The sequence below is a fragment of the Herpailurus yagouaroundi genome, unplaced genomic scaffold (genome assembly GCF_014898765.1).
Source record: "Herpailurus yagouaroundi ecotype Mexico unplaced genomic scaffold, PumYag 141, whole genome shotgun sequence".
Classification (NCBI taxonomy): Eukaryota; Metazoa; Chordata; class Mammalia; order Carnivora; family Felidae; genus Herpailurus; species Herpailurus yagouaroundi.
This window is the reverse complement of record NW_024412396.1, coordinates 34507653-34525834: the sequence shown is the minus strand read 5'-3', so window position 1 is coordinate 34525834 and position 18182 is coordinate 34507653. Positions and strand designations below refer to the sequence as shown.

Genomic DNA, 18182 nt, shown 5'->3' with positions numbered 1-18182 from the left:
GGTGTGTTCTTTCCTCTGTCTTCTATTTGGGAACTCGGGCTAATGTCAAAATCTGATTGTAATCAAACAGAGGAGAGGACAACATCAGCATCCAGTGTTACTGGTGAACTGGGAAGGGTTTTTGGTTCAGAATCTTGGAGATGGGTTTAGCCCAGCTCCAAATGATCTTTTTCCAGGCTGGCTGCTCTCAATCTTCACCAAAATCAAGATAATAATATCTATCATCTCAGAAGTTTCCTCGGGCTCCAGCTCCCTTTTTAATCTCTTCTTCTGCCCTTTGTTTCCCGCTTCCCCCGCCATCTCCTATTTTCTGTCATTATGGATTAGTTTGCATTATCTAGATCATTATATAAATGGAATCATACAATATATAATACTCTATTGTCTGCCTTCTTTCACTCAGCATAATTATTTTGAGATGCATCTATGTTGTTTTGCCAATACTTCATTTTTATTGATAAGTAGTATTCCGTTTTATGGATATACTATAATTTGTTTAACCATTCATAACCAGTCAGCTATTGATGAACATTTGGATTGTTTCCAGTGTTTGGCTATTACTGCTATAAATATTTGTATATAAGTCTTTATATGAACACGTATTTCCTGTTCTCTTAAGTAGATACCTACAGGTGAAATGGCTAGATCATACGGTAGGACTATGTTTAATTTTTAAAGAAACTGCCAAACATTTTTCCAAAGTGGTTGTACCATTTTGCATTCCCACCAACAGCGTATGAGAGTTTCAGTTACTTCGTACTGTTACCCACATTTGGTTGGCCAGCCTTCTTTTTTTTTATAATTTTTTATTTTTAAAAAAAAAATTTTTTTTTAACATTTATTTATTTTTGAGACAGAGACACAGCATGAACGGGGGAGGGGCAGAGAGAGAGGGAGACACAGAATCGGAAGCAGGCTCCAGGCTCTGAGCCATCTGCCCAGAGCCCAACGCGGGGCTCGAACTCGCGGACCGCGAGATCGTGACCTGAGCTGAAGTCGGACGCTTAACCGACTGAGCCACCCAGGCGCCCCAAGGCCAGCCTTCTTAATTTTACCATTTTAGAGTGCTACCACGCCAGCGTGTGGCACCACACCAGACTGCCCCATTTGTTATAACTGATAAACCTACATTTACACATCATTGTCACCCACAGTTTATAGTTTACACTAGGGTACACGCTTGATGTACCAATGTGTGTTTTGACAAATGTATAGTAATATGTATCCATCATCATGGTAACATGCAGAATAGTTTCACTGCCCTAAAAATCCTCTGTGCTCCACCTATCCATCCCTCCACCCCACTCCCCAGCCGGTGGCAACCACTGATCTTTTTACTGTATCGGCACTTTTACCTTTTCCAGGATATCATATACTTGGAATCATACAATGTGCAGCCTTTTCAGATTGACTTCTTTCACTTAGTAATATGCATTTACACTTCCTTCATGTCTTTTCATGGCTTGATAGCTGACTTCTGTTAGTGCTACATGATTCCCACTGTTTGGATATACCAAGGTTTTTCGTTCACCTGCTGAAGGGCATCTTGATTGCTTCCAAGTTTTGGCAATTATGAATCAAGCTGTTGTCAACAACTGTGTGCAGATTTTTCAATTCCTTAGTTTTCACCGTCAGTAAATATACTAAGGAGCATGATTGCCAGATTATATGGTAACAGGTGTACTTTTATAAGGAATTAGAGGCAGCTAGACTGTCTTCCCAAGGGGCTGTTCCATTTTTGCATTCCCACCAGCAACAAATGAAAAGTTTCTGTTGTTTCACATTCTTGCCAGCATTTGCTATTGTCGGTGTTTTGGACTTTTGTATACTAATAGTGTAGATATATCTAATTGTTTTAATTTGCATTTCCCTGTTAACATATGATGTGGAGCATCTTTTCATGTGGTTATTAGCCATCTGTACTTTTTTGTTTGTTTGTTTTGGCCATCTGTACGTCTTTGGTGAAGTGTCTGTTAAGGTCTTTGGCCCATTTTAAAATCCAGTTGTTTTTCTTATTGTTGAATTGGAAGAGGTTTTTTTTGTTGTTGTTGTTTATTTTGGATAATAGTCTGCTTGATCTGAATGGTTGTGGACCCCTGAAATTCATGTTGTTAAAATTCTAGTCTCTAATGATGGTATTAGGAGGTGGGGGTTGGGAGAGGTGATTATATCATGAGATGGAACCCTCATGATTGAGATCAGTGCCCTCATAAAAGCGGCTCCACAGAGCAACCTGGCTTCCTTCACCCCAAAAGGCCCCCCCCAACCATGCTGGCACCTTTACTGGACTTCCCAACCTCCAGATCTGTGAGATATAAATGTTTATAAGCCACCAAATTTATGGCATTTTTGTTATAGCAGCTCGAATGTACTAAAACAGTCCTTTGTCAGATACATGTTTTATAAATATTTTCTAGTTTGTAAGTTATCTCATTTTCTGTATGAACACCGTTTACATATGCTTTATTGGCCATTCGTATATCTTCTTTGATGAAGTGTATGTTCAAATCTTTAGTCTGTTTCTTTTAACTGCATTTTTAAACTTTATTTATTTATTTTGAGAGAGAAAGTGCACAAGCAGGGGAGGGGCAGAGAGAGAGAGAGAGAGAGAGAGAGAGAGAGAATCCCAGGCAGGCTTCACGCTGCCAGTGCCGAACCAGACATGGGCCTCAAACTCCTAAACCATGAGATCATGACCTGAGCCAAAATCAAAGTCACATGCTTAACTGACTGAGCCACCCAGGCACCCCTTGCATTGTTTTTGTTTTTTAATTTTTTAATGTTTAAATTTATTTTATTTTTGAGAGAGAGACAGAGTACAAATGGGAGGGGCAGAGAGGGAGACACAAAATCTGAAGCAGGCTCCAGGCTCTGAGCTGTCAGCACAGAACCCGATGTGGGGCTTGAACTCACTAACCACAAGATCATGACCTGAGTCAAAGTTGGACGCTCAACTCACTGGGCCACCTAGGTGCCCCTGCATTGTTTTTTTAATTGTTGAGTTTGAGAGTTTTTTATCTATACAAGGACTATACAAGTCCTTGTATAGATCTTTTTATCTATAAAGGACTTTTGATCTATAAAGGACTATACAAGTCCTTTATCTGATATATGCTTTGCAAATATTTTCTCCCAGGCTATTTCTTGTCTTTATTCCTTTAACAGTCTCTTTTAAAGAGCCATAGTTTTTCATTTTGATGAAGTACATTTATCAATTTGTTCCATTTATGGATTACGCTTTTGATATTGTATCTAAGAAATCTTTTGTCAAACCCAACTAGGCATAAGGTGACAAAGATCTTCTCCTATTTTCTTTTAAACGCTTACAGTTTGGGGCACCTAGGTGGCTCAGTCAGTTGAGTATCCATCTCATAAATTCAGCTCAGGTCATGGATCCCCAGTGTCATGGGATCCAGCCCTGCATCAGGCTCCACACTGGAGCATGGAGCCTTCTTAAGATTCTCTCTCCCTCTCTCTCAAAAAAAACCCAAAAAGTTTATAGTTTTAGGTTTTGTGATCATTTGGAATTATTGTATATGGTGTGAGGTACGGTTCCAAGTTATTTTTTGTTGTTGTGGTGTATATGGTCTTCCAGTTGTTCCAGCACCATTGTCTTTAGAAGACTATCCTTTTTTTCATTATATTGTCCTCGTGCCTTTATCAAAAACCAGTTGTCCATATATATGGGGACTTATTTCTGAACTCTATTCTGTTTCAGTGTTCTATTTGTTCAAAATGCTGTTCTTAATGCTGTTTGGTTCATAATAATTCTTGAAACCAGGTACTGTTAAGCCTCCAACTTAATATTAAGAGTTGTTTTGGCTATTTTGGGTCCTTTGCATTTCCATACACATTTTATAATTAGTTTGTCAATTTCTACCAAAAAAAAAAAAAAAAACCCTGGGATTTTGATTGTGATTGTATTAAATTTGAGAAGCAAAGAAAATCTTAACATTAAGTTTTATGATTATGAGCAAGATGCATCTCCTTATTTACTTAGACTTTCTTTGTTTGGCCTTAGCAATATTTTGTAGTTTTCGGTGTTAGAGGTCTTTCCCATCCTTTGTGAGATTTATCCCAACATATTTCATATTTTTGATGCAATTGTAAGTGGAATTTTAAACATTTTAATTTCTCTTTATTGCTAGTACATAAAAATATGATTGATTTTTGTATATTGATCTTGAATACTGCAATCTTGCTAAACTCACCAGTTTAGATGTCTATGATCTTTTTTGTTTGTTTGTTTGTTTTTTCTTTTGCCTGAATGCTCTGGCTAGAAACTTCAATACAGTGTTGAATAGAAATAGTGAAGAGTGGACATCCCTGTTTTATTCCTAATCTTAGAGAAAAGAATTCAGTCTTTCCTCATTAAGTATGTTATTAACTGTAGGTTTTTCCTTCATTGGGTTGAGGAAATTCTCTTCTGTTTGCCGAGTTTTTTTCAGGAATACATGTTGGATTTTGTCAGATGTTTTTTCTGTATCTTACAGTTTTTTCGTTTCAGTTTAATATGATGAATTATGTTGATTTTTGAATATTAAACCAACCCTGCATTCTTGGGATAAACTCCACTTGACCCATGTTGTGTTTTCCTTTTAATAAGTTGTTGGATTTTACTTGCTAAAATTTTTATAATTTTTGCATATGTATTCATGAATGGTACTGGCCTTTAGTTTTCTTTTCTTGCAATGTCTTTGTCTGGTTTTGGTGTCAAAGTCATACTGGCCTCATTGTGTGGGTTAGAAGATTCCCTCTTCAATTTTTGGAGGAGTTTAAGTAGAATTAGTATTATGTCTTTCTTAAACATTTGGTAGTATTATGTCTTTCCTTAAACTTAAAAGTGAAGATAGCTGGACCTACAGTTTTCTTTGTGGGAAGGTTTTTTTGTTTATTTGTTTTGAGAGAGAGAGGGCAGGCGCAAGTGAGCAAGGGGCAGAGAGACAGAGAGAGAGAGAGAGAATCCCACGAGGGACAGAGAGACAGAGAAGGAGAGAGAGAGAGAGAGAAGCAGGGTTCATCTGGGGCTCATGTTTTACACGAAGTGAGGCTTGAGCTCACTCAGTGTGAGACTGGAACTCATGACCTGTGAGATCATGACCTGAGCTCATGTCAGATACTTAACGACTGAGCCACCCAGGCACCCTGTGGGAAGGTTTTTAACTTCAATTCCATTTCTTTCATAAATATAGGATCTAAGTTGTTGAATTCATTTGGCATAAAGATGTTTGTGATAATTCCCTTTTTATTTCTTTAATAGGTATAGGTACAATAGGTAGTGATGTCATCTCTCTCATTCCTGATATTGGTAATTTGTGTCTTTTCTGTTTCCTAATCAGTCTGGCTAGAGGTTTGTCAATTTTATTGATCATCTCAAAGAACTAGATAGTTGTCTTTTGAAATCTGTTACTGTCAAATTGTATCTATTCTAAAATTCTGCTCCACTAGAGCAGTACCTATACTGAAAGCACTTTATTGATATTTGTTGAACCAATTAATGAAAAAAAAAAGAACCACTGATTTCTGCATGTAAAGTCATCTTAATACTACCACATTCTTTTAGATACCAGCCATTCCCTTGTCTCTTACTTATGTCAGTACCTTAGTACGGATAAGATCTAACTGAGCAGTATCTCAAGGCTAGGTTAAATGCTTTGAGGATATGTATGACCCAAGAGAAGGCTAAAGGGAAATGAAGCTAGCAGCTAGCATCGAGGAGGGAGGGAATCTTGAGACAATAAAGAAAATACATGGAAGCTGAAGACAGTGAATCAGAGAAAGTGTGATAAAACTGCAAGTCAGGAATCTTGGGATATAAAACTAGCAACTTAGGATGAAAGAATATACATTCTAACAAGAAATGATAGTCACATAACATGTAATCCAAGAATGATTACCCAAAGTCATTACAGTAAAAGTTTCAACTTAATAGCATCATTTTCAAAAAGGTATTGAGAACTGCTCAGATGTTAGAGGAAAAGGGGTACATAAATTGGCTTAGGTAAATTATGAAAAATAGGGTTTCTGTTTATACTCCCCATTTAATATATTGGACTGGAGGGTACCTGGGTGGCTTAATTGGTTAAGTGTCCAACTCTTGATCAACTCATGGTCATGGTCTCATGGTTCATGAATTTGATTCCCGCATTCAGCTCTGTGCTGACATTGTGGAACCTGCTTGGGATTCTCTCTCTTCCCCTCCCTCTGCTCCCCCCCCCACTCACGTGTGTGCATAGGCACGTACGCACGCTCTGTCAAAATAAATATATAAACTAAAAAAAAAAGAACTCTGGTTAAAGGAACCAGGAAAAGGTCATGACACACATGCCTAGATGGGAAAAAGAAATCTCTTATTGCTTTCACCAACCTAAAAACAAACAAAACAACACTGACCTGTCTAGTCTCTGTACTAGCTAACCACAGTGACCTTGGGTTTACATGTTCCCTATATATTTGTTTTAGACATTGCTGGGTTTTTTTTGTCCAAACTGCACACACTTAAAATGCACTTTTATTAATTTTCACATATGTATGTATATATGTGTGTGTATACACACACACACACACACACACACACACACACACCCATGAAACCATCACCACAACCAAATTAGTGAACACATCCATAACCCCCAAAAGTTTACTTGGGCCTCTTTGTAATCCCTTAGTCCTACCCTATCCACTACACATTCCTTACCAGTTTCCCAGGAAACCACTGATTTGCTTTCTATCACTATAGATTATAATGTATTTTCTCAAATTTTATATAAATGGAATTATAAAGTATGTGTACTCTTTTGTCTGGCTTAAATCTCACTCAGCATAATTATATTGAGATTATCTGTTTTGTTGCCTATATATCAGTTTGTTCCTTTTTATTGCTGGGCTGTATTCCACTTTATGGATATGCAACAATTTATCCATTCATCAATTGATGGACATTTGGGTTGTTTCAAGTCTTTGCACCTACTATGTGTGCACATGCTTTCATTTCTCTTAGCTGAGTATCAACAGGTGGAATGACGGGTCATAAGTTTAACTTTTTAAGAAATTGCTAACATTTTTCCAAAGTACCTGTACCATTTTGTGTTCTCACCAGTAGGGTGTGAGAATTCTAGTTCCTCCACATTGTCTCCAACTCTTTCATGGAAGACAATTTGGCAATATCTGTTGAGATTAAAGCTGCACAAATACTTTGCTCCAGTGATTCCACTCGAGGAATTTATTCTATAGGTATTCTCACACATGTGTGAAAGGACATATATATAAGGCTGTTAGCTACAGCATTGTATTAAAAATTAGAACAGAGCAAAATGTCCATCATTATGGGTGCAGATAATAAATTGTGGTATGTTGGTATCTGTGTGTTGCTGTAAAAATAATCAGGAAAGCATAGTTGTTTTTGGAAGGATAACTGATAACACCAGTTGCCTCTGGGAAGGGGAAAGTAAGGCCAAAGGTCACATAGTCTGGTGTCCTATTTTGAACCATCTGGATGTATTACCTACTCAAACAATAGATTTAAAACTTTTTAAATGCCTCTGAAACTAAAGCAGTTATTAAAAACAATTTTAGAATCTAAACCTTTCCACTTTAGAGATAAGAAATCTGACACTTGGCAGTGGTCAAGTGATTTGCCATGTTCAAGTAGTTAGCTCAGTTATAAATGAGTACTGATAAGTCCTATTAAGGAGAATCCCACACCCCATAAGTTCTCATTGTAGTCATTTAAAACGATGATGTCTTTGTTAAAAATGCAACCATGATACCCAGGGAGCAGAAGCTTAAGACACTAACGTAATGGAACAAATACTGACTGGGGAACCAGAAATGGGCGGGGGTCCTAATTCTGCTATTTATTATTCCCTGGTTTCTTTGTAGTATTTCAATTGATTAGCCATAATTTATTATTTATGTTTTATTAACATTTATTTATTTTTTGAGAGACAGAGCGTGACCGGGGAGGGGCAGAGAGAGGGAGTCACAGACTCCAAAGCAGGCTCCAGGCTCTGAGCTGTCAGCACAGAGCCCGACACGGGCTCAAACTTGCAAATCGCAAGATCATGACCTAAGCCGAAGTCGGATGCTTAACTGACTGAGCCATCCAGGCACCCTGAGTTAGCCATAATTTTTTTTATCCATTCTTCTGTTAATGGACATTTAAGATGTTTGGTCAGCACAAACCATTCTGCAAAACCATTCTGCAGCACAAACCATTATGTTATAGTCTAACATAAATCTCTTGGAGCATACACCGTAGATTTTCTCTAGGATATATGGAACTGTTTGGTCAAGGGGGTGTTCCCCTCATCTTTACAAACCAAACTAGATGTATTAATTTACACCTGCACACACTACATGGGAGTTCCTATTTTTTTTAAATACTTTCTAATGCTTGAGGTTGCAAGACATTAAAAAATCTGTGTGACATCATTAATCACTAAGGAGATGCAAATTAAAAAAAAAAAAGACACAATGAAATACCACTATGCACCTATTAGATGGCAAAACAAAAAACCCCAAATGAATATATCTGATGCTGACAAGGATGTAGTGCAACTGAATTCTTGTGTATCACTGCTGGGAATGCAGAATTGTAGAGTGCACATACAATCCAGCAACCTTACTTCTAGGTGTTTCCCCAAGGGAATTGAAAACCTATGTCCACGCAAAAGCCTGTATGTGTATACTACTAGTGGCTTTATTCATAATTATTAAGTGCCTTAGAAAGTTTTAAATTTCAATGGATTTAGATTTAGTTTCGGCTTTTGAGAGCAGGTTTGGATCAGGATCCAAGAGAATTTCTGAGAGCAGTTACCACTTGGTGGGAAAACTGCCCCATCAAAGGAGAACCACCAGTAAAGCCTGAGTGTGTTCACAACTGTTTTGTCAAAGCGTAGCTATTATAAGGGCAGTCTTGGAGATAATGGGGCTACATCAAGGAAATGGTTTAATTGTCAAAATCCCTTATGGACTGCCGAGGCACATTCATCCTTTGAAACCAAGAGAAACTTCAGAGTTTGCTATCCTCCATAAAAAGGTTCGGGGACCGAGAAAAGGTTCTCTAGAGTATAAATATGTCTTGGGATATAGTGGAAAAGAAATTACTTGCAGGATTTGCAGATAAAATATAGGATGCCCAGTTAAATTTCAATTTCAGGTAAGTAACAACTTTTACATAGGGCATACTTCACTAAAAAATTATCTGTTGACGGGGCGCCTGGGTGGCGCAGTCGGTTAAGCGTCTGACTTCAGCCAGGTCACGATCTCGCGGTCCGTGAGTTCAAGCCCCGCGTCGGGCTCTGGGCTGATGGCTCAGAGCCTGGAGCCTGTTTCCGATTCTGTGTCTCCCTCTCTCTCTGCCCCTCCCCCGTTCATGCTCTGTCTCTCTCTGTCCCAAAAATAAATAAACGTTGAAAAAAAAATTTTTTTTTAAATAAAAAAAAAATTATCTGTTGTTGGTCTGAAATTCAAACTTAGCTGTGTGTCCTGTGTTTTCATTTGCTAAATCTGGCAACCTAAACTGGTGAGACTCTTGAACCACATGGTCTTATTTAATGTAACTTAGCGTTGAGAAGAAATCTAATTACTTGTGTGGAATAATCATTTATTTACGTGGAAGTTTTAAGCTTGTTGCGGAACTTTTCAAAATGAATTCTGATGATACAGATTACAAAATGAAGATAATTTCATAATTTTGTTAACTTCAAATTCTAAAATTATAAACATTGCCCTTCTTACTCTGTTTAAAAAGATATAATGGGTCTAATATGAATATATAAAAAGGTTGTTTGTGCTTAACAAGAAAAAACGTCATTTGGTTTTGTAACAAAATGTAAAGACCTACAAAAAAAAAAAATGTCTCCTGTGTGAAAACACCAAGCATATGTTAGAAATTCTGCATTAGTGCAGACTCCATTGTAAGAGTCCTTCAACCTTCACTAATGATGAATGCTATCACATACCGTTGTCTTCCTGTAATGGGGTAAAAATCTGTGTGTAACCATGTGGAGCAATGGAAGAGGGAAGAAGACACAAGAAGGAAAAAAATTCATCAGTTTAAGAATATTTTGAGTTGAGGATTAGATGGTTTAACACGTCTACCCTGTTCAAATGATATTTTCACATTATTCCCTTGTGAAAAGAACCACAAAGACAACTTATAGATGTCTGACTTGTACATAAGAATCACTGGTAGAAAACAGAAACAATAGCAATTCAAAAGTAATTTTTTTCAACTTAAGTAAACATAGTTTTTGACCATCTTACCGTGTATTGGATGCTGGATCAGGCATTTTGTGGGATACAAGTATGACTAGGTACTTAAGGAACTAAACATCTGGTAGGGTAGAAAGACGCATGCATAAGTAAACACAATACAAGGCAAGTTGTCAACTAAAATAATAGGTTGAAAATGCAATCAGAGCATAAAAGGCAGTGATATTCTGGTGGTGGTAAGTCAGCAAAAACGTCATTGAAAAGTGGCTCTTGAGATGGCTCTGGACAAGTAGGGACAGAGTGGTGGGGAGAACAGAGGAGCAGGAAGAGGCAGAGCTGGGCAGGTGCATTGTTTGGGTTTAAAGCAGCAAAACTGCTTTGAATACATGATGTGGGAGGAGTTATTTATAAAATGAATGTCTCTGCGTGACCTGGCTCCTGCCTCTCTCGACTCAAGTGTTTTTGCCCTGGCTCATTACCCCCTTGCCCCATGCACGTGGAGCGCTTTACTCTCCCAACCTGCATCCCTAGCCAATTCATTATCCTCACTGAGGGTCAGTTTTACTGTTGCTTTCTCTGCAAAGCTTTCTCTGACCACCTTTACCTTCAAACTAGTTGGGTTCCTATATCGTATATCACGGCACCCCATACCTTAATATGTTTGTCACACGTATGGTTAAGAAATAAACATGTATCTCATTAGATTATACATTGCCTAAAGACAAGGACCTTTTTCTGTCTTGTTCACTGTTTTAACTTCTGGGCCTTAGCACAGTCCCTGGCACACAGAAGATACCTGACAAATTGTTGATGAATGAATTATGGTAATACGTTTTATGTGTGGTTGAATATAGCTTCAAATGCTTTCACAGTGTTGACAGTTCTGTTAAATTACAGGGGTTATAAGAAAGTTATATTTTAGAATTTGTAAGAAATATATAAGCAAATTAATAGCTTAACCCATATGGATTTCTATAACTTAAAGCAATTTCATAGAAGACAGTGTGTGTGTGTGTGTGTGTGTGTGTGTGCACTATATACCAAAGTTCAAACATGTTTTTTTTAGTGAAGGGCAGGAAAACTAGAAACACAACAAACAATAAAGGCACACAATGGAATACTGAAATAATCCTCGATAATCTTCAAATACCTTTAGAGACAGCACCTTCTATTTTAAAGAGTATCTTTATACTTTTTTAGTCACATGCAAGTGCTATCCTAAATTTAGCTAAATTCAAAATATGCCTCATATTTGAATTTAATAGTCAGTATTCATTTACTTTCAGAACCCTCTCCAGCTTCAAAATAGAAGGATTTTAATAGTGCCCATATACCCATTGAATGAATATATAATTGTGCTCTCTGCAGCAAAGTCCCAATACTTCATTACTAGATTTATATTGATTAGAAGGGATGGCATTCAAGCTGGTAACCAGTTATCTCATTTACTGAATCGTTAGTGAAGGAAATCATTAAAATATCCCACGTATGAATCTACGGTTGCCTCCAAGTTCCAACTAGATTTGAATGACACACTTTTTTCATTTTTATAATTCAGTACTAGAAACATTTTATTGTAAAGACTGATGAATAGGGGCGCCTGGGTGGCGCAGCCAGTTAAGCGGCTGACTTCAGCCAGGTCACGATCTCGCGGTCCCTGAGTTCGAGCCCCGCGTCAGGCTCTGGGCTGATGGCTCAGAGCCTGGAGCCTGTTTCCGAGTCTGTGTCTCCCTCTCTCTCTGCCCCTCCCCCGTTCATGCTCTGTCTCTCTCTATCCCAAAAATAAATAAACGTTGAAAAAAAAAAAAAAGACTGATGAATATATCGAATATGCTTTGTTTTATAAAGTCTGATTTTCCAACTGTAAGATACTGGCACTTGGGGAAAAAACAATCACTTAAATGAAAACTAAAAATATAAAGCCTATGTTTAAAACATGGCCTTTATTAATACTGCCCACTGAGCTCCATTTTTATTTTACATTGAAATACTTCTGCTTTGCAAAGAAAAGACAGGAAAGTGCATTTTACAAGAGTACTTTTTTTCTTTTTAATTCTCTGCGAAAATGGAAGGAATCTGAATCACAAGTTCACAATGTGGTAAAATGAAATTAAGAAACAATGATTTCAGTAATGCTATGCCATCACTAGTGTTTGGCTCTGACTTTGTTCTTGTAAATCAGATCCTGATATACAGTCTAGAGCATCTAGGTTATTACTCTACAGCATATTAAACACAGAAAAGGAGGTTTAAAAAAAACCCCTTTCAATGTACAAACATGAATTTAAAAACTGATTTTAAAAAATCACCTTTTTACATAATGTATATGGCAAAAATGCTTTAAATACATGATTTTGGAAGAATTATTTACAAAATGTATCAGTCTGTGGAACAATTCACAGACAAAGCATACATAGTTGCTTTACTTAGTTGTTGCATCTCAACTTTGGGAGATAAGAAATTTATTCGGCAGTATAGCAAACATAAAAACTATGACAAAGTATTGTAAGGGCAACCAAAAATTTGATCCTCGAAACAGTTTAAATACTAGGACTGCCAAAGTTTCTAAACGAGGACATACTTTAATGATGCAGATGCCCATTTAGAGTCCGTGCTGTCTGAAGGACGGAGACGCGCTCCCTTCAGCGCGGGCAGAGCTGCTGGATGCAACCTCCTGTGAAAGGGACAGCTGAGAGCTATTGTCATCCAAAGAGTGAATTAACCTAGAATTTTCTTTTTTTCCATTTTATTAATATTTTAAAAAATACATAAAAATACAACATCCAATGTCTGAATAAATATATTTAACAAGTTGCAAGATAATACCTTATTTTACACAAAATTTTCAGCTTTAGAAATCTTGTTAAATAACTTCATTGTTGTTATATATTTCATTTTTGTCTTTTTGTAACAAAATAAAAACTCTGAAATTACATAGAAAAAAGACAAAATATTTTTGTCAAGGGATAAGATAGTCCACTGAAAACTTATTCACAATTCCACTGTAAACATTAATAAACATTAAAATATTTGCATAATTGTGTGCTCAAAAATCCTATAAAAAGTGGAAGACTTATTACAACTGTAGTTTTCAGTCAACTACACTTCCTTTCACAATTTATTTTGTCCCATTTACACCTTTAAACCTGGGCACACTGCTGAACATATACTTTGGCAGTTCTAAATAGCAAGTGCTTCCACAAAAATAAAAAAACAACAGCAACAATAATTAAAAAAAACACAACATAAACCCCCTACTCACCAAGTGTTCAAATACATCTTAGTGAAAGTGCAGCAGTCACTATTCAGCTGGATAATATTTTGATGTTTATCATGTGCACTTGCTCGTCTATGATTTCTATAACATTTGAAAGCTTTATTATACAAATTCAAATTTGCTAAGTGCCCTTTTTCTATCTTCACAAAAAATGAAAAATTAGGAAAAATTATGACAAATATGGCAGGCTGCCTAACCTTCAGTTATTAATCAGCTTATTGTTTGCAACAGAAAAAAAAAGAAAAGAGAGGGAATAGATACAATCCAGCCTGGAAAAGTATACAGGATATACTTAGCAATGTCAAACCAGTTGAGTGCTTTCTGTGGTTGTATTTCAGGGTTTTGGGATTTATGTCCATGGCAGCAAACTGCTGGGAAGGCAGAGAAAGCGTTCATCACCTGCATTCTACAGCAAGCACATTTTGTGGGGGAGATGATGATGATGGGCTCATTCCAGTGTCTGACGAAGCAGATGACATGGAGGCTCCTGCATGAGACACTGCGGAAGCCAAACAACTACATTAGACCCAAAATGATCAAAGATACCTAGCCACTGGCAAATTAGAAATACATTTACCATTCATTTCAATCAGTCCCCTTAAATGTGCTAAAGGAATAACATCTCACAGAATTTCCTGTAACCAGCTAACCACTGGCTTCCTATCCTTATCCTGCCCGACAGACCTAATGGACACGACATTCCCACAGGCGACAGTAGTTATCTAGGTCAGGTATCAGAATCATAAGGATCGGGATGGAAGTGTAGTTGTGTGATTAGAAAAAAGTCCTCATGTGACTTTAACATAACACTCCAGGAGGAAATAACACAGGTTAAGGATCACCACTCTGTGCATTTCGTACTTTGCCATTTTTTTATGTATTTTATCTTCTCTTTCTTGGCAACCCTTTCCTATCTCCTGCCAATCTTTGCCTAATTGTTCCTAAATAAGAATTTAGGAAATTTAAAAATTAAAATTAAAAATTTTTGTTTAAGTAGATCTCTCTCAGTGTATACATGTACTATCACTGTGACATGTAACTTGTTATTATAAATTCTAATATGCAGAAGTCACTCAATGTCTCACTTTAATAACTCACTTCACACTAAAAAAAACTAAGAAAACAAAAAAGGGAAGACTGTAATGAAAGAATCTTTTTTTAGTTGTGTGAAACTCCTATCACCTTTAGGAAATTTAAAGCAGGTCAGGGTGCTCTGAAGAAATTTCAATTTGTTAATTTGCTTTTCTTTTTGTGTTTAGAAGTTCTGTAAAGACTGCCTGCTATTTACAGTCTTTAAAGAAAAGGACAAACATGGAAAGCCTGATCTCCTTCCATTAGCTCCGTCTTATTTCTAGGAGTAAAGATTGCTGGACTTGGACTGGATTCAAGACCACATATAATACAACTCATCTTCTCAGAAATACATCCCCGGAGTCTCTGCATTGGCAGAAAACTCTCAATATGGGCAAGCCTGTCGGGTAATTTACCTTTTTGTAAGAGACCGCCTTCCCAAAGCCCTCCCCTCATGTACATCCTACTTCTGGAATAGTTGGCTCTCTCGGCCTGCTCTGCAGTGGTCATTCTATAGCTTTCACTCATCACCTTGGTATTTGCCTCACTATTTTCCTAGGTAGGATTCCTTGTTTGCTGGATCTCATGTTGTCTTCTTAGCTTTCTAGTTTCTAGTTTGGCTTCTAGTTTCTAGTGCTACCATTGAGAAATCTGACATGAGAAACCTGATGCTGTTCTGAGACCCTTTTTTTAGATATTTTATTTTATTTATTTTAGAGAGCACACGCACGAACACAGGGGAGGGGCAGAAGGAGAGAGAGAGCCAGAAGGAGAGACCATCTTAAGCAGGCTCCATGCTCAGCACAGAGCCCAACTTCGGACTCAATCCCACCATGTCATGATCATGACCTGAGCGGAAATCAAGAGTGGGTCACTCAACCAACTGAGCCACCCAGGCACCCCTAGATATGCCTTTATATGATAAAATTTTAGGATCTTCTTGTTACACACAGGATTCTGAAATTTCACAATGTGCTTTGGTGTGATTTTTTTCCCCCATTCTTTAGAGAGATTACGGTGAATTCTTTCAATCTCCTAATTCATATCCTTTATTTCTGGAAATTTTTCTTATAATAGTTCTTTGATGACAGTGTCCTATGTTTATTCAGTGCTTTTTCTAGAAATTCTGTGATTCAGAAGGTGGATCTCTTGGCCAGATCCTATACTTCTCTTAGTTCTTTTCCCCTATTGTCTTTTTGACCATCTACTGGAATTTCTTTAGCTTTGCTCTCTCTTCTATTACATTTTTTTAAATTCCTATCGTATTTTTAATTTTTGAGAGATCCTTCTTGGTCCCTGAATTGTATTACTAGTATCATATTTTCGTCTCAAGACTGCAATACCTTTCCTGCGTCTGTGTCTAGCTATAGTTTGATGTTCTGGATAGGACATTGTCTGTTTTTTCCAAGGTCCTTTTTTTACTCTCATTTTCTACTTTGGTTTCTACCTCTATGTGGAAGCCTTCCTATCTGCTCTTGTGGCTTCCATATTTAAAAGGAGGATATCAAAAAGCCAACTGGAAGCTGTGCACAAGTATGCAGAGCTTTTCAGTGATGGGCAGTATATATGTACTGATTGGCAAGGATCTTGCTTTTTGGTTCAGGAACCTCCAAATGTTGGTATCTGTGTTAGTCATTCCTCTTGGGTTGAACAGCTTCTCCAGAGGAATTCTTCAGTCTCCTCCCAAGAATGAGCATAAGCTTAGTTGTCAGCTTTCAGGAAGCCAAAAGGATAAGAGTTACAGTTGGAAAAGGGATAGGAATCTCATCATTCAGTATTGTATACTTCTGCTCAAGCTCCTTATTTCTGGTTTTGCACTTAACCCTCACCTTCAGTTAAGACTGGTGTACCTGAAGTCTACAAGCCTATTCATTCCCCTCTCCCTCCAATAAGTTAATTTCTTATTTTTCTGCTAAGGCTGCAGAAAAGGGTAGTTTGTTTCACAGCATGGGACGAAAGAATCCAATTTCTCCTTCCATTTTCAACCAATCATTTTTAATCTCACATATATCCCTGCTTTCTGGGGTGATATGATATAGACTGGCTTGCTTCTTGTTTTGTCCTAATGCAAGGATAAACAAGCTTAGGTTTTTGCATTCTGCTAGGACAGTTACAGCTGTCTGTCTGCTTCTCAGCTTGTAAGAGTTAAGCTGTTGATATGTCTTGTCTACTGTGGTCTGCTGCCCCCTTATCTTGTTCTTGTGGGTACAGGGCTTTTCTTTACTCTTATTTTATAGTGGGGCTTGGGGATGGATCTGATGTGAATATACCAATGTTTAGCTATAATTCTGTGCAGTTTTAAGGTATAGGCCAGGCATTACTCTCTCTCCAAGATTAATCCAAACTAATCTCTCCTTCCACCAAGTAGTATCACTCTTGGGGCCCTCCTCACACACTCTCCCACTAGAAGTTAAGATCTTTTGAGATCAAGGTCCGTATTTCATTCATCTCTGTACTTACCACCTGAAAGAGGGCCTAGCACATAGTGTGTATGCATTAATGTTGTTGAGCTGAACTGTTTCAATGAATGTTGTTGAGCTGCTTAGGAAATAATTTATGATCCCAACAAAATGGTCTCTTTGAAGATAAGCTCATATATCCATTAATTTTGGTGAACCTCATAATAACAGATATAGTGCCTGTTAATAGGTAGCCAATAAACGTATGTTGAGCAAAGACTGAATTTCAGAGGGAGTAACTCTTCTTGAGAACCCATCACATTTAGTAAAATCACACATTTTGTAAAACAGTTCATAGTCCTTTTCAAGAATCTCATCCTGATTAATTCAGTTGTTGACTCACTCATTTCAACAATAGCACAAAGACAGCATAAGGAATCTAAAAACAACAATGTGTACTATATATATTCAAAGACTAACCTAAATCTTCAAAAATGATAGTATATATTTGAAAAACAGAAGGAAGAAAAGTTACAATCAAATTACCTTCTCTGTCTTTCTTTTTTAATCTTTTTCTCCTCCTGTCTATGGTTGCCACTTCGGATTTCAAAGACATGTAATATTTTCTTATTTCTTGTAATTTTTCTTGGAGAAAAGAGATTCTCTCTGTACTGTTCATATTATCTAATTCATCTAAAAGGGAAAAAAAAGTTAATTTGGTTTAAAAAAATTACTTAAAAGAATATGGCAGTTCTATCAAAAATCCAACTTATAAATCCTCAAAAGCTTTAATTTATGAAACTTTTACATATTAATAGCTAAATAAGGCTCTATAAACAAGTATGACACTAATTACATTCATGAGTAAGATTTCTGTATGTAACTCAAATTTCTTGTACTAAATATATATTACTTAATGATGTATTACTTAAATGATCAGCAAATAACAAGAAAACATCAACACACAGCAACTGTGATCTATAATTATATTTATCTAAATTGTTTCTTTGTATAGATGATTTTTTCGTTTATTAGTTATTTACAATTACCAATACTAGAAAGGGTATTTCAGTTTCAATAATATATACAAGTCACCATCTTATTTTGTAACTGGAGATCTTTCAGGTTAGTATTTATCAGGTTAGTATCATGAAAAGATACAGATTTATATTTCAGTGGTAATTACTGATAAGGCAACATTTGGAAACCTACATAAA

The 18182-nt window shown here is 36.9% G+C and overlaps 1 protein-coding gene across 3 annotated transcripts in view; it reads right to left on the bottom strand.

Moving 5' to 3' along the window:
- Nucleotides 1-12142: 12142 nt before the first annotated feature.
- The window catches only part of ARID4A (AT-rich interaction domain 4A), a 66847-nt gene continuing 60807 nt past the window's right edge, over nucleotides 12143-18182 (bottom strand). For all 3 annotated transcript variants that reach the window (XM_040477263.1, XM_040477266.1, XM_040477264.1), the window contains exons 23-24: nucleotides 17512-17658; nucleotides 12143-13994 (exon numbers count right to left, since the gene is read on the bottom strand). In XM_040477263.1, coding sequence (XP_040333197.1) covers nucleotides 13891-13994; nucleotides 17512-17658 — 251 coding nt within the window. In that variant the 3' untranslated portion in view covers nucleotides 12143-13890. The remainder of the gene's footprint in view (nucleotides 13995-17511; nucleotides 17659-18182) is intronic.